At 36.5% G+C, this 24,903-nt stretch overlaps 1 protein-coding gene across 4 annotated transcripts; it reads right to left on the reverse strand.

The window, feature by feature from the left end:
• Nucleotides 1–8,533: 8,533 nt before the first annotated feature.
• LOC148676817 (phospholipid scramblase 1) lies at nucleotides 8,534–24,291 on the reverse strand. Of its 4 annotated transcripts, XM_088613650.1 has the most exons (12): nucleotides 24,239–24,291; nucleotides 23,547–23,638; nucleotides 21,297–21,458; nucleotides 21,016–21,066; nucleotides 16,714–18,633; nucleotides 15,214–15,275; nucleotides 13,810–13,895; nucleotides 13,516–13,558; nucleotides 12,106–12,326; nucleotides 11,526–11,687; nucleotides 10,734–10,895; nucleotides 8,534–10,514 (listed from the first exon to the last, which is right to left on the reverse strand). In XM_088613650.1, the coding sequence occupies exons 6-12, from the start codon at nucleotides 15,260–15,262 to the stop codon at nucleotides 10,485–10,487; spliced, it is 753 nt and encodes a 250-aa protein (XP_088469776.1). In that variant the 5' UTR covers nucleotides 15,263–15,275; nucleotides 16,714–18,633; nucleotides 21,016–21,066; nucleotides 21,297–21,458; nucleotides 23,547–23,638; nucleotides 24,239–24,291; the 3' UTR covers nucleotides 8,534–10,484. The 4 variants fall into 4 exon arrangements, with proteins under 4 accessions (XP_088469776.1, XP_088469800.1, XP_088469784.1 ...); XM_088613674.1 differs by lacking the exons at nucleotides 15,214–15,275; nucleotides 24,239–24,291 and having other exon boundaries at nucleotides 23,547–23,852; XM_088613658.1 differs by lacking the exons at nucleotides 15,214–15,275; nucleotides 24,239–24,291 and having other exon boundaries at nucleotides 13,810–13,954; nucleotides 23,547–23,848.
• Between the last annotated feature and the right edge of the window lie 612 nt (nucleotides 24,292–24,903).

Below are 24,903 nucleotides of genomic sequence, written 5' to 3' on the forward strand. Positions count from 1 at the left end.
TACATGTTTTGGTGGTTGGAAGCATTTAATTATGACAAACCAAAAATCTTTAACACTTTTTTTTTGTCGAACCTATGTTTCAATAAATGACGTAATGAGCGAGAGGCAATTAAGGACATTAGCTATCGTGTTTGCAGCAGTAACTCTAACTGAGATAAAAAGCAAAGATGGGCCTGCTGCAACAGTTCTGATATTCTGCTGCATTTGTGGCAACCCCAGTCAGGATTCCATCACCATCTGTAAGACATACTCCTTGCCCTGAGTTACTCTGCACCTACTACAAATATGGTAAATATCTCTACCCCAAACAAGCAACTCTCTTCAATGCAGAATTCAATGCTATTTGATGTCATCTAGGATTATGCCATTGTAATTGGCTCCCACTTGTTCCAAGTTGCTCCAAAGTCCAAGGTGGAATTTTACAGGACATTTTAAAAGTTTTGAAAGGCTCAGACTGCAGAACTGAAATCGCACAGAATCCTATTCTTGACTGATCTTTCATCAGTTCTCTTTTATATGCTAGTGCTATTAAAAAATGGCTGAGTTTGATTACCACACATAATCTGTATGCGTATTGGTTCCAAGAAATAAATAAAAAAAGCTATATTTGTAGATAGTTTCCTTATCATATAGTTAACATATTTTCAAAGAGAAGGCAAGGATACTGTATGTACAGGGCTCCCACTTTCTTACACAAACACATACAATATATTGTATGTATAAAGAATTCCTGTCTATCATATAGTATATACAAACTATGTGTCACATGGGCTTATAGCTCACCCTGTTTATACAAATAGCATAGCACTCAGCTGAGCAATATGAAGTAGAACTTCTCTTGAGTACTTCAAATGAACCGTAATTCAGCAAGCAGATCTAATAGTTTTACTATTAGATCGTTCACTATGTGTAGATGTAGTAAAAAAGCTTTTTCTTAAAATTGCTCTGTTTGGTGCATCTAGCCCCAAGGAGGTTGAAATAGGCTCCTTTGTTTTCTTTAGACATTTATTGTGTTGTTTTCACAGATTTTGCACCCTCATTCAGTCCCACTGTTTTTTTTAACCCTGGCTTTACACAGATGTCTGTTGTAAAACCTTTGTTTAACAAGACTGTGCTTCACATGCAGATACAGGAAATTTCCAGATACACTGACATTTTAACAGCAATGTTAACAACAATACACTCACAAATTAACAAATTACTTTTCTGTTTTCTTCTCTGTTACACTGTTAGACACATGTGGTACATGTTCTGATAAGTCTTTATCAGCTGTGATAGAAAAGGAAATAGTGTTTTATGGGAAAGAGTTTCTTTTTTAGTTTAATTCCAGGGCACTCTTTTGACCATGAGTTCTTTATTTTAAAGGGCAAGCATAGCAGATATAATATGATCTATATACTGTAGCTTCAATCAATATACAGTATGAATCAATTAGATATTATTTACTGAAGAAGCCAAGTGGTCTAAATACCTTTCTCTTGTTTGTAACCTACTTATGTTCTTATTTTTATGTCAAATTTTAATTTTATCTTTAGTATAAATAGAAAGCTCTAACCATCTGTTTGGAATTAAGAATGTTAGTAAGTAGCAAATTTTCAATTTCATAGGAGAACAATTATAAATTCATTTTGCAATTAAATTCAAGTTAGATCAAGATGAGTTTTAAAGTGAAATTCATTTTAATTTAACATTCATAAAAATTATGTTAATCAATTTTTTTAGTCGACCATGCATAATATTTTGTAGACATGGCAGATATTGAGTTTTACCACCAAAAAAGTGATAGAGAATGTAATAAATCAATTTACAATGTATTTATAAAAGAACTTAAGAATAGTGCACATTTATGGAAAATACTTTGCTTCCTTCACCTAAAAATATCTTTGCAAACCAAATAACTAAAATTTTCACAGTAAGATCCTTGTTTTTTGTCAGTCTCTACCCAGCAGTTACCCTTTTGAGCTTGGAACAAAGAAAAAGTTGGACAGGAATGCTTTTGTTTGTTTAGCCCCACTATAAGAAAAGCTTTAGATTTCTCCTTGTAATTATCCTTAAAAATACTTGTTTAGAAGTGTTTTCATTCTCAGTATTTCCAAATGACTGCGTGTGCAGACTCAATGAGGTGGGCATATTAACACGTTGTCACATTTTTCTATAACATAAAATTGAAGACTCACGTAATTGCTCCTGTGGCATCTCAGTGAAACTAAAAATAGGAAACTGCAGAAGATGGAATGAACTGCACCATTCAAGACAGGAATCAAGAGTTAGGCACAAAATAAAGCCTTGTTTTATCATTGAGGGGATGAACACATACAGTAAAATTATTTTTTACAAAGTTGCAGTGCAAACATACCTAAGTATTGCCCTTCTATGAGTTTAGTTAATGAAAACATTAAGTACAACTTGCAAGGATGAAGGAGGAATCAATAAACCTACATTTAAAAAATGTTGTACTCTTAACAATAAGACTTAATTAATTAGTGAATAATTTTGTTTCAGATGTAGAATCCAGAAACGTATGTTTGCAACAGTATTTGGAAGTACTGTACTTTTTATCTATACCATAACCTTATTTAAGAGTAACTCTCTAGAAATCAAATTAATCTAGCTTTTAATCTGTGTTTTTCCTATACGTGCTGTATATACATTTAGGACAAACTTAATTGTCTTCTTTTTTGGAATGCTTCTACAATAAGAAGAGAAAAAAGGATGATTGTATCTAGAGCTGAGGATGCACTACTAGCCTCTTTGGACTGAAACAAACAACTCCAACAAACTGTTATATCACAACAAATATTGTTAAATGTTTTGTCAACATATTTGCAACCCAGATTATTCTAGAACAAAAATATTTACAGAAAGAAAGATTTCTTCTCTATATGAAAAAAGGTCTTATGATGTTTAAATTCTAACAATAATTATTTTGCTGCTGATGCTACATAACAGTCCACATGGGAATATGGCTTTTTAAAACCATGTCACAAGCATAAACTATTGGATGTCAAGGAGCCTGAAATAATTTTGAAAACACGTTCTGTGGGCACTTCAATTTTTCCACCTTGTTGTGAAGTACTTACAGTACATTTTTGTAAGCCATGAATCTTATATGGTGTTTGTGCCCAAATACAATTGACAACTGTTTTATGTTTTATATAACTTTTCTGAGGCAAACAATCATGTGACGTTTATGCACGTAAGAAAAGTTTGTGGACCTACTTTCTGAGTAACATCTTCCTTAAACTGCAGACGACAGTAATGTAAGTAAATTATACCCTGTAAACCTCAAGAGTTTCCTGAAAATCAGGGCTTTTTAGTGAAAAAATGTTGGCCTTTACAAAACTGGTTTTCCTCAACTTCTGCGCACTTTTGGGGAAACCCCAACAGAAACAGAATAAATCGCAATAGTTTACATAAGACCTTTTAACTGTGATGGACTCTTGTCATCCAGGGCATTTCCTGCCTTATGCACCTTGCTTGCTGGCATAGGCTCTGACTTCCCCAGGACCATGTTCTAGATAAAGCAGTTAGAAAATGTGAGGATAAATGAATGACCTATTAATCATATATAAGGCCACATAAGTAATATAGGTTTTAGATATAGTGAATATACAAGGCTGTACTGTCTAACCCAGAGACACAGATACTTTCAATACATTTACCTGTAATAAGGAAAACAAAACAAAATCTTACTTAAGATTTTGACTCTTAAATCAGACAGAAGGTGGAATTCATAATAGGCTTTTGATATTTATCGTTAGAGTTTTACTTAATATTTCTTTACTCGATGAAAGATATCCCATGAAAGCAATATATGACAACTACTCACATTCAGTATTCAACACAGTTCTGAAGTGACAGGATATACCTTATTTGTATAAATGAATCTGTTCATATTTATAATATTTACATAAAACATTTAAATGCAGCTCCACCTGTTTTTCTCTCTCTCTTTTCCCCACGTTTGTTTCTGGTCCATTATAGTATTGAATGCAACATTTTTTTTTTCTCGTAAAACCAAGCCCTTCTCACAGCTATCCCTTTCCTGGTTACAACAATGACATCACTGTGCTGTCTCTCTGCATCTCTTCATTAGTCACAGAGCTTCACAGCCAGTGAGAAACGCACAATAAACTATCTAAGAAACCAAGAGTGGAAACTAAACAAGTAACTTTGGGCAGATTTGGTGTTTACATGTTCCCTCCACAAAATAATATTGGGCTCTACACAGTCATTGTATAATTTATACAAACTGAGCCAAGTCTGTAAAGCACATTAACACATCTTGCTATGATCTCTGCAGTGCTGTGGGCTAAAGTGGTCTGAACTATGAAATTATGAAGAGAAAACAATGCAGGGAATGATTGAGGAAAATAAAAAGCATCTGTCTGAAATGGTCAAATAAAAACATTTTGCCAGTGCCCACAGTGGTCAAGTTCAAGTCTGATTGGCTGTTCGGGTCATCAGAAGTATAGGCCCAATCTAATTAGCACATACTGTAAACGTCAACATGCCTGCATGGAATTTCCTTGGATTTCTTCCTGCTCAGATTTTAACATCGTCAATGCATACAGTATGCTGTGTTCTAGCCAATATGTATTGAATGAATATCTAATGAACTCAAAATGAGAGAGCAGAAAGATCACATTTGAATTTATCACATCATATATACAGTACTGTAACTATACAAAAGAAAATTGTGACCTTAAAGAGTTAAAAATACATGAAAGTAAGTTTTCCAATATCATATTCAATTAATTTGTTATTCAATATGTGTGCATTTGTATCTGTTCAGTGTGTCTATAAGAATATTATCCAATGTAATACTAGCCAATAAGCCCCTAAAGCTTCTTTATAATTCTAAACTTTTTAGTCCCTAAAATTAAACCCTAGCCCAGTTCTGCTTAATGTTAATGCTTCATTCTGATTGAATATATAACTCTGGCACCACCAAGTGTTAGTTTTAGGGAACATCAGTAAAATCAAGTATGACATCATGGTAAATATTTCCTGAAATTAAAAATTTGCTTCCAACTTTCTTATTGCTTTTAATACATAAAATACCTATTTATATACCTATAGATTACCCATATCTTTATTTTTTTCCTCTCAGTCACTGAAGTTGAACCTAATCATAATTTCACTGATTATTTTGATCAAATTGCATTTAGCTATATGACAGTACCTCTCTTTCTATCACACTTTGGAAAGAAACTGGCCAGTGCATGTGCTTTTGCTTAGAACCATTGATCGTGAATATCACAATCACACTCTGGCAAGTACTAGCAGTTTTAAATAAATGCTCTTGATCTTTTTCCCCACTTATTTCAAAATCCCAAATAAAGTGACAGAGATGATTTTCCATATACGAGTACAATACACAAGGATATTGTTACAAATGAAAACTTGAGAAATGTCATTATGAAATGTTACAAAAACATGAGAAATATCAGGAACTGACCAAGCAGATAAATCAATAAGTAAGATTAACACCCAACTTCTAAAGATTTCTGCCATGTTTTTACCATTCAGGTTGGTATATTTAGAGGCACATGTGTTCTGTGGCACAGCTTTGGTGAAAACAGTAATAATTCAGGCACACTAGGTTAAAAAAAATATTTAAAACGTCAGTACAAAACATAAACTGGACACATCATAAACACACAACATGCAAGTTATGCTATGTACAAGTTTAAAAAAGCATCCCAAAGGCCTACATTCTAAACACATAGAAAAAAAAACAATTCTTAAAAGTCACAGTTCTACAAAGAACAAAAGAAGAGATAAACTGCTTTCTAAACTAAATAGAATACAACTTGCAGTTACTGTAAATCTCTTTCTGCAAACCTACATTCCACCCAATTAACACAACATCTATATACATTTACAATGCAAATACATCATAGGACATACAACATACAGTACAACACATAGAACATTATTGAGAAACAAGCTCACTGTTCCTCAGGCTGTGAGAGGAGGTCACATACTGGGCTGCCAGTTCAATTGAGTTCCCTTTGCCCTCTCCCAGTAGACTTGGGAGCTGTTGTGATCCTGGCAGGTGTGGGGATTCGGGGATTTGATTTGGTATTTTAGGGAAGAGTGTTTGTCTAATCCCGTAGTATTTCTCACAGTGCAACAGAAAGTACATCTCTGTCTCTCTTTCTCCCTGCTGGCGGTGGGAGCATAGTCTGTCTTTCCTAACCTGTTAGTCCGGATCGCGGTCACCGAGGGGCACTCCTGTCTCCCCAGATGACACTTTTTATTTTTAAGATAAACGCGAGATAAACAACGTTTGTTTGAAACTGCTACACAAATTTTCTCACATGCCCGTATTCTCCAATATCACCACAACAAAACCATAAAGTTTGTTTCCACAGACATGACACTATTATGCCATAAACCAATAAATTAATGAACTAGCAGAATCCCAATAAAAAAAAACACAGCAACCCGGCAAGCACAGCATGTCAATATCATACACTTTTACCAACAAAACTGCAAAAGCAAAAACCAGCAAATATATATATCCCATGTTTTTACCTTATTCTTGAGCATGATATATATCCAAAATAACCCAGACTAGTTTATCCCAAGAGCTAGAGACTAGTAAACGTTATTGATTACGTAGTAAATGTTTGAAGAACGACCGCCAGAAATAAGGCGATTTGATTGGTAAAAACCGCTGTCATTCATTGTATTTTCAGCCATTCAGAGCCCTTAGGGAGTGAGACTTCCTCTAGAAGCTTCAGGCTGCATTTTTAGCTGTCAATCATTGACTCAGAAGGGGTAATCAATCAGTTTTTTATCAGTTTCTTATCAGTGCTCCTTTTTTTCCACACCAGAAGGCAACTCTGAGGTTTTTTGTCATTGCATAACAGCAGATAAAGGCTCTCTAGCAGTGTCTAAAGGTTTTTATAGCAATTGCAATGGTTATTATTCTTATTTTCAATATTTTCATGATTTTTTATTAATTTATTAATTTCATTCCAGGTCCAGTCTTCACAAAACATGATGAAGAATTTTTTTAATTAATCAATTTGTCCCAGATTTTTATCCAAGCTGGTAGTCACCTAGGACAAGGTTTTCAAATCATTTCCAGGCCCTTGACATGCATATAGTTGAAAAATCTGACCTCTGGAGACCAAAAAAACATGTTCGCCAGCTGTTTTTTTTTCATATGTTTGTCTGCTGAGTGGACACATTAAGTAATATAAGAAATTTGACTATTCACACTCAAAGCCAAGGGGGTTAGCTTCAATTTAAGACCTGAACCAGTCTCCTGCTATGTTCTGCTGCAGAGATATAACAAATGTTTAAGGGGGAGGAAATTCCAGGCGGAAATTGTCTAAATATGTCAATGTTAATAAGTGGCTAGGCAGCCAGGTGTGTCCCAGTTTCTATGGCCAGACAGTGGTCACTTAGCCTATACTTCATCAGGGTCTGTTCCTTTTGCTGTTTCTTGGTCAAATATTATAAGATAGCATGTACTGTCTGTTTATAGTTCATGTTTCAGGAGCTTTCCAGTTTGTGTTGTTTTTGTGTTCTGATGTGTGTGGTGATTTGGTTGACTCTAAATTGGGGTGCTCTACAAGTGCTGTCCTGAGGCTGGCTAGTGTCAGTGTGGTTCAGGGCAGTGTGATTCAGGACCAGCTGGCTCAGAGGGCTCTTCCTTGGGCTCAGATCTCGGCTCAGCGGAGTCTTGTGGTAGTAGGAGTTTTGGTCACTGCTTTTTAGATGTAGCCAATACTTTATTGCTCTCCTCTGTATGATGATTAGTAATGGATAACAAGTGTATATCATATACTGTACTCTGCAAAACATCATCACTTATGAATCATACACTTTGGTTCTCTGTACCAAAATGATGATGATGTCTTGGCTCAAACCAGTGTGGAAACAAGAGGCAGGGTACAAAAATGAAACATCTGCATTTTGAGCTTTTACTAAAAAAATCTGTATTTGACATTTGAACATGGAGGACTAGATTCTCCAATTGGTCCAGCTCCCCTTCACTGTTGTTTTGTAAAACCAATAAAAGCTGTTGAAACTGAACAACACAAAGGTGTACTAACAGCTTAATCTAATACGTGGTCATGGGTGAGCTGGAGCCTATCCCAGCAAGCAACAGGCACAAGGTAGGATACACCCTAGACAAGATGTCAGTCCATGGCAGAGCACATACAGACATAAATACAGACATGCTCACTCCAGGCCCAGTTTTCTCAGAAGCCAATTAACCTACCAGTATGTCTTTGGGCTGTGGGACGAAACCAGAGGGCCCAGAGGAAATCCACATCAACACATGGAGAATGTACTCGATAATATACAGTAGCACCCCAGGTCCAAAATTTAACCCAGGGTTGTCCAGTACTGCGAGGCAACAATACTAACCACTGTACCCCCATGGCATCCCAATGGCAATCATAAACCAAATATTTAAAATCATTCCTGTTATGAGCAAATAAATATCATGGAGATACTATCCAAAGAAAAAGCAATATAAAAAACAGAGCTGACTGGATGCACACAATATAATCCAAAATATATTTATTATTTCACAAACTGTCAACATTTCAACACAAATGCTTTCATTAGGACAAACATATTTGGTTCTCTAGGAATCCACTCTATAGATATTTCCCCAGCCCTTCATGTTTTTCTGAGCCACAGCTGTTAATGTGTTAAGTCTATGCTTTGTCAACTCTTTTAGATCCTGACTTTCTAGTGTTAAACTAAGCACTTGAGTATGACACATGCAGGAAACATGCATCTCAGGAAACACTTGTCAGAGGGTAATAAACTGCTGTAGACTGTAGTTATCCTTCCTGTACTTGACTGTTTCCAAAGCATTGAACATATGAACCCAAGATTAAATTAACTGTAATTCCTGCTAAACCTCTGGGTATGTTTATGTAACTTTCCACTCCAAACCAAAGTTACTATTTAGCAGATTAATACAAAATTTAAAGTTTTATTTTAAAATTAAACAGTTTAATCCAAGTTCCTTTCTTACAAAGACATTAATAAAAAACCTCTTAGAATGAATTAGTTGAAAGGTATGAGCTCATATTTAAAGCTGTGTTTATTATTTTTCAGCATGTCATAATTTGCATACAAGTGTTGAACAGGTAATAGTTATGAAACTGGCTCACTTTTGCTTTTAAGTAAGGAATTACAGTTTACAATGTTTTAAATACCTGTAACTTCTTTAAACCAATACAAACACAACAAAAATAAATATTTTCATCCTTATTTTTAAATATAAAACAAAAGGGAAACTCATGAATATAATAAAACAAAACATTCAAAGCGATAAATACAGGAAATTAACATCTGGTGAAAACAGCTTTTAGATAAAGATAAAGAGAAACAGTAATTTTTGCACAAAATACAGGCTAGTAACAGAATGCAGTAAAATAAAACATCCTTCTATAACTCACATCTCTCTACTGCATGCTTTTGAGTGTATCCAGTTCTCAGAGCTTATATTTGGTATCCCAAACATCATGAAACTACACATATTCCACTTAAATATATTCTTTCAAGTTGTATAATTATAAGCAACTTCCTTTAAGTACATTTTTTAAGGTAAATTGTATTTTGAAGCTGCAGTTTTATATGATCTATAGAATTTCTCAAATCAGCCTTTGGGTTTATTTAAATAAGCTTCTTTTTAGTATATTAATGTTTTGTGAACGTCTAGCCTGGACTGAGTATCAAGCCATCAAGATGAAATGGGGTAATTTAGAGACAGGTAAAGGATGGTATTTATTGTGGTATTTACAGGTTTAGTACATAAAGATGCTTTTGAATTTTCAGATATTAAAGTCAATCAGTTCTTTACATTCTTTCCTTGTCTCTTAAAACGAATGGTTTACTAACCCTTTAATGGTATTCTCTTTACTCTATAAACCAGGGGGTGTCCAGTACTGGTCCTAGAGGGCCCATCTGTCTACAGCTTTTCAAGGTCTCTTCAAAGCAGCAGCTGTGAGGAGCTGGGAGAACCTCATTAAGGTAATAATGAGCCGATTGAGCTCAAGGAGAACAGCTGAGCTCAAACAACTGAGCTGAGCTGGAATGAAAACCTGCAGACGCACAGACTCTCCTGAGCCAGGATTCCTCAACGATGTTATAGGCAGATCTCAGTAGTTGCCATTAAAAGCTATTTGTACTCTTTGTAGTTTTTGTTGCCAGTTATGTAAATTCCACTAACTATTAATATTGCATATTCCCACCTCAAATTGACAGACAGTTACGTTCATAGTTACTATATCCAAAGCCACTCTAATATATCTTTTACACCCAAAATGTAAGTCTCAAACTGTTCTTAAGTTTTTGGGAAGCTCTTCCCATTAGATTTCACACAATTTCTTGGACTTTGCAAACATAAATTAAAACAAAATTAATCCAGGTGCAGTAAAACAGCATTACGTGGGTGTAACCAAAATGTCCTTCTAAAGTGCCCTCTTCATGACTTTCCATTACTGGTTGCTTTCAAAGAACATGAAGTCCTAAAGACAAAAAAAAAAACAGTATGTTCACACGAAAGATTAAAAATGCACATTTTCACTTAACATACTGTGATGTGCAGTGTCCCTCAGGATCCAGCACAAGCAAAAACATAATTGGATAAAATATGGATTGCTAAATGGTTAAGCATGCACTCAAGACTAGTCAATCTATGTCACAGTTTATTGCCAAAATAATTAATTTTATTCTGATGTACTTACAATCAGAAAACAGGCACCAATCAGAACTGCTTTCATTCTGACGTCAAGATCTAAAGGAAACTGAACTCCAAAGTTATCTGCGTCTGTGAAAGCTTCTCGAAGGAGCCCAGTCCACTGCTTACTGATCCTGCCAATTTTAGCTGTTTCATCTAAAGTCAAAACCTGCACCATAAAAGACAGTTAGGACAATGACACTCCATTCTAATTTTTAATTCGATTAGTGTGATTTACATGTTTACTAATGTACATTTACACATACAGATCCAAGTAGAAAACACCTTTCTTATTATACTGGCTTAATAGAATCATAAAAGTTCTAATAGAAATTCGGAAGGAAGGTTAAATCCTAATCTCTCACTTCCGCTTGCCTGTGTACATAAGTTTCGCACCCGGAACTTCCCTTTGCGTGTAAACCTCCCGCTAGCCCTCCTACACCCCTGCGAAAACTCACCAGCTCAATACTACGGGGTGGGTGGCCTCATTTTACAGCAAGGCTGCCAAAATGTTCCTCCTCCAGGCAAGCTACTCCAAATATTCTTGCAAACCTAGTCTTTCTCGTCTTTATTACAATCTAGCCAAATTACTGAATCAAAATGTTAGAACCTGGTGTCAAGTTAATAGACTGTCTCAGTGGTTGGCAATGAGTGGCTTATTAATTCCACACTTTTAGTTCCAACACTTTTCAATGTATTTTAAATATATACAATGTATAAACAGATTTCACTGTTCAGGATGGGATGCTAATTATTATTGAATACATCATATTGAATATATTATTTCGGAAAACAATACCTCAAAGTCAATGTCTGGCAAGCAGTTCCAACCACAGAAAGGACCCGAAAGTTTCAGAACTGGCTCCTTTCTCTCATTCTGAATGGTGAATTTGGGAAAGAAAGGGTGCCAAGTTTGAACAACATATCCAACAGTATTTCCAGGAGGGGATTGAATTTCTAACTGTGGAGGGAAAAAAAGGCAGCAAATGAACAACTCTGATCTAATAAACAGTTAATCCTACTGAACAATATAATTAGAAAGAAGAAAAAAACGGCTGTCATAGTTCATTAAAACTTATTACAGTATGTTAACATAAACTGACTTGATTAATTAGGCAAAGCAACTTTGTCATTATAGCCAGACCCATTTTTTAACGATTTTGGCATTTTTACTATAATCACATCTTTCCTTGGCTGTTTTATATTTCTAACTTGGCAAGCACATGGGAAAGGTTTTGTTCTGATGAGACACTTGGCATATAAATGAAATGCATACTGTACATGTAACTGTAATTTGTTCTTCTCAATTTTCTACATACTGCAAAGACAAAAATCCTGCCATACAGAAAGAAATGACGGGATTTTAAGGATTATTGTACCTCTTGAAGACAGCATGGACAACAGCAACGATCGCAGTTCAATGGTCTGGTCACACTTATTACTTCTTGTCCAAAGTTATCCAAAACATGTATAGTAAAAGACCGCAAGGGTCCACAGCACTGGCGAGTTAGGCAGTCATTTTCCTCCACTGCATAGAAGACATTCTGTCCCAACACATTTTTAATTTCATATTTGTTGTTACTCTCAAAGCCTACAAGAGCTGAAACAAAAAGAGCACAAGGGGTTCTGTTTTCCCGGAATCCATTCATCCAGCAATTATTTTTGCTAAAGGTCGCTGAAACCTTGAACCTGTTCCAGAAGCAAAGAGCGATGGTTGAGACCACATCCTAGATGGGACACCATGTTACAGAGCACATACACACAAGTACACAGAGACAAACTTAAAGACCTCAAGTATCCTAATTAATAAGAACATTCAGATTCCAGACAGAATGTGTCCAGGTCTATGACCAAACCCAGGGACCTAGAACTGAGAGGCAGGGGTGCTAACTGGCACCATTGTCACCCATTTTCTAAATCAGAGTTTATAATTATTTCAATCTGAGCAATTTAGTCAAAAACACTTTCAAGTACAGGCTTACTTCAACAGGCAATTTCTTAGTCTTTTCTTAGTCCAAATAACTATTAGGCAATGAAAGAAGACTGATTTAAACGTGTCTAAAAATTGATGTGCATGCAATGTGTAGACAAAAAAACAATGAACTCAGATGTTACAGACTCTATCATAAGCTGGAATTTTCAAGCACAACCTCAGAAGTTAAGTACATGGAAAGGGTGTTGCTGTAAACCATGTTGGTGGACCAGCAGGCGAAACCCACCACTGAAAACCAGTGCCCCACTCTGGTGACTGGGGACACTGTGCTGTAGCAGGTGCAGCAGTATTAAACGTCTTAAAATGTCTTAAGCCCAGGGTCCTGAATAATGTCTGCTATGGGCTTGCACACACTGGCCTATCTAAAGTTTTCCTTTAATTCACTTGGTGAAACAATTTTGTTCTCTTCCGCCCTTGTAGTAGGGATGCTGGTGCATAATGACTCCTGCCAGGTGAGTGCTGCACTTCAGTGATGAAGTGATTCTCTGCCCGCCTTGATATACAGTATGCATAACGTCTTTGAGATCCTTTGCAATGACAAGTGCTATATTGTATGCAATTAAGCCATACATCTCAAAAAGCTGGTTATTTCTGGCAATGGTCACAATAACCCAGAGCCTATCCCAGTTGGAGGGCAAACACAATGAATATAACAGTTGCATAATTTTTTTAATTTTTTGGCTTTAATTTAGACTGCTGAAAAGAGTGTAAATAGCACAGAAATTGCATTGTGCCATCATTCTCCCAATACAGACACACACATAGTTTTAGTGTCAATATATTCTGGTCACAATACCTTCCACAAGCTCCACTTTTTGCTGAACAAGCAACTGGTCAATCTGCGAGGAAAATGGAAAATCATTTTCAAAGACAGAGGTTTCATTCAGTACCTTTTGTTCAGATTTACCATTAGCTTCAAAGCTCAAATTCAATACAGGATCACTATATAATTGTGTTTTTGCATAAAGAAGATAAAACACTGGGTGAAAACAGTAGAACAATATGAATATCAGTAGACCTATATAACAGTAGAATAATATATCTATTACTTTTGCACAACAGCAAATCAATAAGTGATGATAAACATCACCTGAGTCAGGTATTCCAGTCCAGGGGGACAGCCTGGCATAGTTGGGGGTGCTGGCAACATTACGTATGCAGTTGTGGTAACGAATCCTGAGGGACAGAGCGAGGGGAATGCTGCAGATGCTTTTTGCTTTTGCCTTCGTAGTTGGCTGAAAGCATTAAATAGTTTGTGTTAGCTTACATGTCAGTACAACAGATGTCAACTGTATAACAACTATAACAGAACCATGTAATACGGGTTTCACACAATACAGCATAATTCAGCTCTTCGACTCAGTAGAGGCCAAACAATAGATTATTAAAATGCTAACATAACTGAAAATGTTCCAGGATGCCAGGGTTCACACTTGCAAAATCACATATGAACTTAAACACAAAGATTGCATGAAACTACACCGCATGTAATTGAACCTGCCGTGTAAATAATTTAGTTGAAATAAAAGGTACTTTTGCAAAACAATATTGTCCATTTTACACACATTTAGAGAAGAACAATAAGTGTTTGTGGACTTCATGGTATATGCTTGCGCTACTCAACTGGTGCTTATAAGCGACACCTTACAATGCTGTAATGGTGAATATCACATTTTTCCTCTACCTGATGCTCTTGGAGTAATTGAATAGTAATTGGTGTACTCTTTGAAGGGAGTATAGCAGGGAATTTACATATAATTTTGTTTAAAACTCATATATTACAGGTCTGCCCACTGACTTGTTAATAGAAATCGCTTAATTGAAGAAATACAAATTAGTTATCACTTAGTTGATAAAATTCAATACTTTTACTGCAAATTATTACAGCTAATAACAATTCAATTAAAAAGAGTGAATTTGTATTTTGTATTTTTTCAATATTTAATATTCACTATTTTTCATATATTCTCCTCTGAAAAGGAAAACTAGCACCATCTGGTGTTGACATTTAGTTCTGCTAGCACTCACTCACCTAGCTGGTATCTGACACCTACTTACCTCAGCTTACTTATACTGTACATGAGCACATGTCAAAGCAATATTTAAATAACAATATTAGTTATAAATAACCGGCTGTTACATGTTACACACAGGTATAAAGTCTTCCAGCTACTGTGCATCGGGAATGGATAACCACATACTGTACGAGTTCCAAACTAAAATCATATACTGTATGGTGAATGGCCAAGCTGTCAGGATTTCAGTTTGACATCACATCTAAATTCCCAGAGCCCATGTTTTCTTTCATACATTCTGGTACAGATGGAAGAGCGCCTCCTACTGCTCTTCGAGAAAGGCTTGCAGCAGCATGCTGGTTTTCCTTGCAGATCTTTCATCACAAAAAGCCTTAGTCTTTCTTAGCTTGTCAGATCTGATGAGGTCAGGTAACAAGGGGGGAACACTGTATATGTAGTATCTTTGCTGAAAATCTTACCCTTTAGCTCGGACAGCTGTGTCTCATGTGTTTCTTTTTTTATTTTCATTTATTTGCAGTACCTGTAGTAATGTCCAGCATTGGTCTAAGAATTCTGTGCATTGTTCCAGTATTTTCTACATCTTCCCACATCTTTTCCACATCTAGCCAGATTTGTTGCTATTTGTAATGCTCCATCCCAATGCTCAATTGCATTATTTCCTAGCAAAATCAACAACTATTTTCCAAGAGTCATTTAAGAAATTAATGAATTTGCTCTTTGTGGCAGAAACAACATACAGTACATAAAAAAATCTGCTCCACCACCATGCAACACACTAGCAGCAATGATGTCATTACTGCCAGCCTAGCTACACCAGGTCAAACGCAAATCATCATTGGTCAGATGATTAAAAAACTTTGCAGCTGTACAGTTCAAACATAATGGTTCATAGCAACATAGGCACGTTCCCAAATTATCTAAAAAACAGTCACTACTGATTTGGGGATAAGCAATTGGAAACAGTATTTTTTAATGAAGGCAACGTGCCTATCGCACTAACGAAGGGCTTTGGCCCCTGTGTAAAGCGACGTAAATAGGTAACATTGAGAACTATTATCATGACGAATCTAATTACCCCCAAATAGCATTGTTTTGTATCTTTATCTAAAAGAACAGTCTCAACAGGTTGTATTCCTTTCACATTTGATGGACATACTGTAACATTTCGTCATCTCGTCGCTAACCTTCGTGTGCTCAGTGTGGCCTTTCCATATATTTTTATTTAACTACAGTACATGCTGTAAAAACATCACAACAATAATAAGGCTCAAACATTCAATATAACAACATTGAGTCATGAAAGTTTGTTTTAATATCGTGTTACAAAAATTGAAAATTTGCCTTGTCATTGTTCTTAATTGTGACATGATGTACTGTGTTACTGCTGCTACTACTACTAATAATAATAAACTTACTGTCTCGATCACATCAGTTATATTAATATGCTAGTTGAATTAATTTAAACCGTTCGTTTCACACGTTTATTGCGCACTAGAATTGCAGTCGAGATATTACATATTACGGTTTTTTTATATTTTCCACTGCGCACGATTGGTCATATAATGTCCAATGACTACGAGGTTATTTCATCGAATTTCCCGTAAACCAATCCCTTAGATGCACCTGCGTGAATTCCTGTCACAGTGAACGAAGCACATACAGTAAACGCGCTGGCCCACTTAAAGCACATTTCTCAGACATTTATTTCACTCTTTGGATTACATTTCTATACAATGCGTGAAATACAGCAATCTCCACCAAGAACTGTTCATGTACTGTATCATTTTGGGAAAAGACGTGTTTAGCACCACCTACTTATATACTGTATATCTTCATGGTTTTAGCCATACATGAGAGCTTGAAAGGGTATGCATCAGATGCATCAATTTTTGAAATACTACAATATAGTAAACTACCCACTGAAATTTAGACAGTACATAAAAAACAAGCATACTCACCAATAAACACAAGGTAGTGATGCAAAATTAAATCACAATGTCTTTTATTTTCTTTTAGCTGTTCATTCCAAAGAAAAACGCCACCTTGCAACAGTGTAACGGATCGACACCAGAGCCTTGAAGCCTCATTCTAAGGTCTAATAATAAGACATACAGGAAATGCAATCAATAACTGAAACATCGAGCACAAACCGCTAGAATAATCCACAGATATTCCCCCCGTTTAAACCGCAATATAAATTGGTTTGATGCTCTGAGTATCTGTAGTAAGAAAATATAGCTATTTTCCTGCAGAAAAAATGAAAAGAGCTTACATGAGCAATTCTAAAGAACGCTGTGGAATACACTGCTGTTGTTTTGTTTTTGTCAGAAATGTTTAATCCTCAAGTAATCCTCAATTCTTATCCTGAGGGATCACTAGTTTCTAATACGCAGGTCCTTTGATCTTCGATATTTATAAGTGTTTTTAACTTATATGCTTATTTGGTTAAGGGTTATTTATTCTGATTTGACTTTAAAAATCGTTAGCTAAAGTACAATTCTTGATTTCCTAACGCCTCAACAAGCAAACCTATAATCTCCTCAATTTGTTAAGAATTTTCACAGGCATTTTTGACAAAAATGCGGTCAAAAGGTATTATAATGAAAACACACAGATGCCAATAACAATGCACCAGACAATCCCACAGTGTTTTTTTCTTCCGCATAAATCTGGTTGGTCACATTTGATTTCACATTCCTGAATGAAGGCAGTACTGAAACACACGTATAAGTACAGCGTTGGTACCAAATTACAAATTCCAGTGAACTTTTGCTGAAAGCAAATATGAAAATAAGGATGGAAATATTTAAATAAATTAGCACGTGATTAAGAACTCAGTTGGAGCAAAATTCAGGAGACAGGGGACCAGGATACAGAACCATTAAATGGAATCGAAGCAACTTTTAAAATAAAGAAAACAGAAATGGTAGCATGTCATTAAAACCACATAAAGCATTAATTCAATGGCTCATGAGAAATACATAATAACAGATATATGAAGCATTCAGAGAAATACACATAATTTTCTAGGTAGTAAAAGCATGGCAGCAACTGATTATCATTTCCCCAACAAAAAGAAATGTTAATTCCACGCTGAAAAGAGAAGAAAAGAAACACAACTTTTCAGCTGTATAGGCTTCTTCACCGAAGAAGGCTCCACAGCTGAAACATTGTTTCTTTTCTTCTCTTTTCAGCATGGAATAAACCTTCACCTGTTCCTTTGCAACCCACGCACACTGAGGTAGCTACCTACTTAAACTACTAAAAGAGAAATGTTAAATGTATTTTATTTAAAAGATAATTTGTCAGTTTCTTCTTTTTTTCTAGGCTATAACATTATAAATCTTTCAACTTCAAGATGTCACAGAACATGATTAAAAAATCTATTGTCAATTGTAAAATCCACACAAAGACATAATTTAGTGAATGCTGCATTGTATCCATTATTATTCATTAGCAGAAGTTTAGGTAGTATGTAGCCTTATTGATGGTGATACTATTGAGATGAAACCTCTTTTGTGTGCTTGGGGGGTGACCTGACACTAGGGAAGAAAGAGCTTCCTGCTAGGAGAGAGACTCCCATTCCCTGAAGATCCATTGGCCCACTGGGGGTCTGTTCTTCCATATCTCCTCTTGTACCCATGGGTGCTAAGTGAACATTGCACAATCACAGCTTCTGGGCAACAGCAGAAACATCCAGCTGCACCAACACTGTCTCGCACAAACATACACGTTTACACTCACACACATGACCAAGGCCACCAGGGACATGTGAACACAAGGGGACTCATGACAAAAGTCCTCTTGAGGTCTTCAAGTCCAGGACATGATGGTCACATTATGATGAAGTAAAAGAAATCTGGATATCCTGTGTGGATCTGCAAAACAGGGAGAAAATAGAATGAATATACTAATTTGTATTGAAATGCTTAAGAAATCAAAAGGTACTCATATTAAAACTAAAAATCACATCAAAAACTAAGATCACATCAAATACAATGCTAATATTATGATCATCCCAACTCCCCCCATGAATTCGGGAAGCATGCTATGGGAACATCACTCATCTACCACAAATTCTGTAGAATTAAGTCCTTTAGACCTGATTTGGTCAAGAGTGTTAGTGTTAAACGCAGCTGTAATGCCATAAAGTGATATGTTGACAAAAAGTGGTACTGTACACATACTAATCTGTGACAAATGTAACATCACAGTTTTAGGGTAGAAAATATTAGTAGATCTGTATTAAAGCAGTAAACACCAACAGTAAACACAAGTTTCATGTTTGAATAAAATGTTAAATTACTTTTTGTCGTACTGAAAAGACTTTATGGCATGAAAATTATAGCTGTTGTGTGCTCAGGCCTTGACATTTGGGACAGTGATCTGGAAGTGTTGTATGACGTTTAAAATTTACAGAAGGGAGTGTGCAGAAACACTGGCTCTGTCACACCTGCTGGAAGAGAGCCCTCATGTCATCACATCATGACTTGGTACTGTAGGTGGTGAAGTCTGATAAGAGCAACCTTTGTCACTGCAGCCCTGTTCAAGCACAAACTGGAAAGCAATAAAAGGTACATGGATTGCTTGGGTGTATGGGGAAAAAGTACTAAATTGAAATCCAAGGAAGCTAGGTTTTAGAATTCAACAGTAAGACCTCGGAATATTGTGTTCACTTCTGATCAGCATATCAGAAAAAAAAAATATTTAAGCCTTAGAAAGTGGTGAAAGAAGAAAAAGAAGGATAATTCCCAGTCTTGGGAAAGTGTCTTACTCAAGCTCTGGTATCTTTTAACCAACTGCTGGGAATAAATTCAGATTTGCTTAGCTCCTGAACTTTGAAATGATTTCCTCTGTGGCATTATGCGGGGGCGTGTCCAGTGTGGAGTGCCTCGCTTTTGACGTCACAGCTGTTCTGTTTTTTTGAGGATGAGCCGCAGTTGTGAGGGCTCTATGAAGGCACACTGGACCCCCCCAGTCCGCCCCCCTCCCCCTCCCTCAAGGGACGAACAGAGCAGCCCTCGGAAGGGGAGCATCTTTTCACCAGCAGTCCCAGAGGGGACTGTACCCGCATAAAGCCGTCGATCTTTTTCTTTTTATTTCCTTTTGGCCTGTCCCGTCACGTATTTTCACCGGGGCAGGCAGACACTTTCTCACACACTTTGGAGTTTTTTTATTTTGTTGTTGGCCTTACGCACCCTGGTCTACCAGACGGGCCCCGTTGAAGTCCAGTCTGGTCACTGCTGTGCTAAGTGGCTTCTTTTCCCCAGGCTGGACCCATTACATAGCCCAAGCCCAGCCTGGATATCGCGAGGCACAGCGGCACACATTTCTTTGCTTTTTGTTGGATTTTTTCCCCACACTTTTAGTGTTGTTTTCGGTTCCTGCTAACCTGCTGTCCCTCAGATAGTGGTGTTGGCTTTTTACCGGTGCTCGCTGCGGCACCGCCCACTTCCACACCGTTACACTTCTCATTTAAAACCGCCAGATCTTGTGCTGAAACTCCGTTCAGAATATTATTGTTGTGGAAATTGCATTGTTAAACCATGGCCCAACCTTTAGCTTGGTAACTCGCACAAGTGATGTAACATTATTTGCCAGTGATCAAAATCTGGCTCCTGTGTTTATATTGTTCCAACTAGAAATACTGTTCTTTAAGAAGGAAATAAACTATAAACAGAGGCTGCTTACTTGCTTATTATTAAACACATGAGCTATTTTCTTCTGGAATTCATGCTGTTTTATGTTGATATTAATTTGCATATTTTTGCATTTAGTTGTAATTTTAATAAACTGTTTTCCAAAATGCCCAAAGTCCTATATTCTTACATGGTTAAGTCTGCTATAGTTTGACATCTTCATACATAGCTGTGTTTCTCTAAACCCTCATTGAATGTAACAGAACAGAATGGAGCTCTCAAATATATAAATACTGTAATCTTTAAATATACATTTAAATCTAGTACCGCAGTATGTAATAGGTGCTCCATTTATTCTTTGTTATTTGAGCCAAGAATGTTTGGAACTGTGAACATTGTAACTGTGGAATTGTAATAAATTGGAACTGTGTAACATTGGAAAAAGCTTTTGTGTAATTTTTTTCAACTGTGAAACACAGAGAAATATCAAGCTATTCATCTGAATAGAAAGTGCAGTTGCTCCATTATCTGTAACTTGTAGTCATGCTAATTGAGTGAGATAATATTCCATACAGTATATATGAGAAACAATCTTGAGAGTTTTTTAAAAGAATACCTCACCTTTTCTGAAGAAAAAGCTTTTCAGCATTTGTGTTCACAGAACATGAAATCCTAAAAAAATAAAAATGACAAATTGATAAACATACAAAAGCATTGTTAAAATACATTTCACAAATATATTTAGTTCTTTTTGGTCTTTGTGCAAATACAGTGATATTTAGGCTTTTGTTTAGTGAACACTTTGGATTAATCTAATGTTTTAATTAAAATTTAACCAAGATTTTGGTGAGCAGTTTGGCATTTTGGTGGAACCAGTAAATAGTTTGTAAAGGTATACTTACTAGAAGAGAACAGGCAGCAGTCATTACAGCTTTTATTTTGATATCAAGGTCTCTTGGAAATTCCACTTTATAGTTATCTGCAGTGGTGAACATTTATTGAATACAGCCTCCCCATTTCTTTTGGATCCTGCCAACTGTTCAAGATCTATTCACAGATCTCACCTGCAGTGCAATAAAAAATTAGTACTGTTGATATATCGTTCTTACATCAAAATGAACTCTGTCTCTTGAAGACAGCAGGGATACCAGCAGCTCTTAAATCTTAAAGGGCGGCTCACAGTTATAATAATAATAATTAAGAATAATTGCTTACACTCATATAGCGCTTTTCTGGACATTCCACTCTAGCGCTTTACAGGTAATGGGGACTCCCCTCCACCACCACCAATGTGCAGCATCCACCTGGATGTAGTTATAACCAGTTATAACCTCCTGACCAATATAATTATGAATCTTTATGGTATAGGAACTGAAGGTCCCAAAGAAGTACAGTACTTGTTCAAGCAGTTGCTCTCTTCAATTGCATAAAGAAAAGTGGTTGGTCAAGGCCATTCTTAATCTCATATTGGTTGTTAGGGTTGCAGCCAGAAAGAACTAAGAAATGTAAAAAAATAACTTAAAGACACCTTTTAAGAATTTGCATTACAAATATAAATATATTAATGTATTAATATGTTAACCATTTATCAACATAATGATCCTTTACAGCTCTCTGTAGACCTGTAACATGAATAAATCCTTCAAAAGCCAAATTTCGTGCATCGTGCAGGTTAAACCTTCTTATCTCTTTCCAATCGTAAAACACTACTCTAGTGTATAATACCCCCCACAGTATTTTTTTCAAGTTTCAAGGTGTCAGCAATGACACATGAGGAGTCTAAGTGTTAGGGATCACTTTCTCACTGTCGATGGAATGGTTGTGCCTGGAGTTCCGCATATTCAGTTCAGTTATTTCAATGGCATCCCCTTTCAACCAAAAACCATTTGTCCATGTATCCTGTTATCTATTATCTAATGCAAATGTTTAGAATTATTGTTGCTACTTTACAAACATCTTTGTAATGTGGAAGGAATATTTTTACTGTGTTATACCAGTATGCCACCATGGAGCAGTGGCTCTGTGGCTAAGGATCTGTGACTGGAAGGTTGCCAGTTCAAATCCTGCAGCTGGAAGAGGAATCCTACTCTGTTGGGCCCCTGAGCAGGGCACTTAACCCCAACTGCTCCAGGGGTAATGTACAATGGCTGACCCTGCGCTCTGACCCCAAGCTTCTCTCCCTGTCTGTGTCTCATGGAGAGCAAGCTGGGGTATGTGAAAAGACAAATTCCTAATGCAAGAAATTGTATAGGGCTAATAAAGTAACATTATTATTATTATGCTGTGATCATGTTGGTTAGGAAAGTGAGTTTGTTTAGAAATTTTTAGTGTAAATAGAAGTTTTAAAATAAACAGGATGCATATATAGAACATGTTTAATTTAACATGTCCTGCAGCAGGTTAAAAAAGGTTATGTTGCTATTCTTACTTAACTGGACACAATTAAATCCTGCTTTGCTAAACTGAAAATCAACATGTTCAAAACAGGTATTCGGTTAACTTAGTAATATTGCTTTGTGAAACAGTCCCCTGGACATCTTACTTTGAGAAGACCAGAATCTTGTTAATAGTGATGCTTACAACATAATTTTAACTTTTACCTTCAAGAAGCTCCACTTTCTGAAAAATGTGCAATTGGCCAAGCCAGTTGTTTTAAGAACAAACATCCATGCTGGTTAATATATTAGGCAGGAAAATGCAGACATTTTTCTTCTCAAATTAAAAGAACACAACACACATAATAACACATAAGAACAAGTAAATTTAACATGCACAACCAAGAAGTCGTTGGGCAATGAAAATGACACCATGCACTGGGTTGGTAATTTGACACTAATGGAGAGATCAAAGTTATTTATTTTTTTAAAATCTGGATATGTGTACAAAGCTTTTTTCAATCCTATCAAAAGAAATATTTGACTAACTGTATGTCAAAAGGAGAGTCCCTGGACAGATAAAAGTACAGGAAATTTTACTTTTAAACGAATATAAATTAGAATCACTAGTTCGGTGTAGAGAAGACTGAAATTGCAGTTTTGGGTTACTGAGAAATACACTGGGAAGTGATTTTTTAACATACAAGAGGAGAAAAAAAAGCAATGACAAAGACAAATAAAAACAACAATAACGTAGGAATGCAGTATTGTGGTTACCTGATACAAGCACTCCAGGCCAGGAGGACAGCCCTCAAGCCTGGGGGGAGCTGGCATTACCAGTGCAGCGGGCCTGGTTATGTATCCTTGGGCTGGAGAGTTAATGAAAACAGAAGGAAAACAAATATAAGTCTTTTATACAATTTCAAGTTACCAATACTTTGCTGCTTATTATAAAGACACACTGCCATAGAACGTAAGAAAAAGACACAAGACAGATAGGCCACTGAGTAAGGTTATTGCAACTCTCCCATTATTATACTACTCGCTCAGTAACCTGCATCAAAGTGTAGCTGTCAAGTTTACCAACATTGTTTTTCTTTAAGGTTTTGGATTACTTTCAGCCCTAGAGATTCACTGTCATAAGATGTCAAATTAAAAGCACAATGTTTTACAAATCTAACACCACACTCATTCAAGGCCCCTCAGGACAATTCACTCGGATGACAACCTTATTTACTGTATCTCTTGCGGTAAACGCCCAGCCATCTATATTGGGGAAACAGGAAGGAGACTCAGAGACCACTTCAGAGAACATGTAAGGGCTGTGAAGATTAAAGATTTCTCCAAGCCCATAGTTTCTCATTTCAAATCTGACGGCCATGATCACACTGATCTCTCTGTTTCGGTTTCTTAACTCTTATAGCAGAAAGACATCAGAAACTAAAATTATCCTGAAACTTGGCTCATACCTTCCCCCTTCTCTCAACAACAGACTTGTTTTCTTCTAATTCTCTCTATTCATTTGTAGGTTTCGTTTCACACCTCTCCTCACCTCTTTTAACCTCGCAGCACTTGATTGGCCACTCTGCCTCTCCCCTGCTCCCGCCTCCTCCTCTCCCCTGGCTTTTGTTTTCCCACACTATATTATCTTTGCTGACTGTCCTCTCTTTCTTAAATCTGAAGAAGGCTCCACAGCCAAAACATTGCGTTTTCTTTCTTCTCTTTCCAGCATGGAATAAACCTATTACTTGTTCCATTTTATGTATGACTTCATTCTCAGGGCTAAAATTGAATCTTTCCAGTCACTTTTATATGAGACAGGGTTACTGAGATTCTCGTATTACAGAGATTCCTGTATAGAATGCACCCTAGGACAACATTTTTTCCTCTAGTGAAATATTAAGCACACCACCTAAACGATTGTAAACTGGCATACAGAATGGAATTATGTACTGTTACATCATGCCAGTGGTTCAGCATGCCTTGTCCATTGCAGACTGTTCTGCAATCAGTCTCCATTGATTGGCACCTGCAGTATGTATACTTCTGGTGTATACGGTTGTGATTGTGCTAAAGAGCATCAGACTGCTCCTCATCTATGATGTTCTCGTGGCGTTCGGTTTTCTCAGGTCCT

This window comes from Lepisosteus platostomus, chromosome 2 (genome assembly GCF_059453375.1).
Source record: "Lepisosteus platostomus isolate fLepPlt1 chromosome 2, fLepPlt1.hap1, whole genome shotgun sequence".
Classification (NCBI taxonomy): domain Eukaryota; kingdom Metazoa; phylum Chordata; class Actinopteri; order Semionotiformes; family Lepisosteidae; genus Lepisosteus; species Lepisosteus platostomus.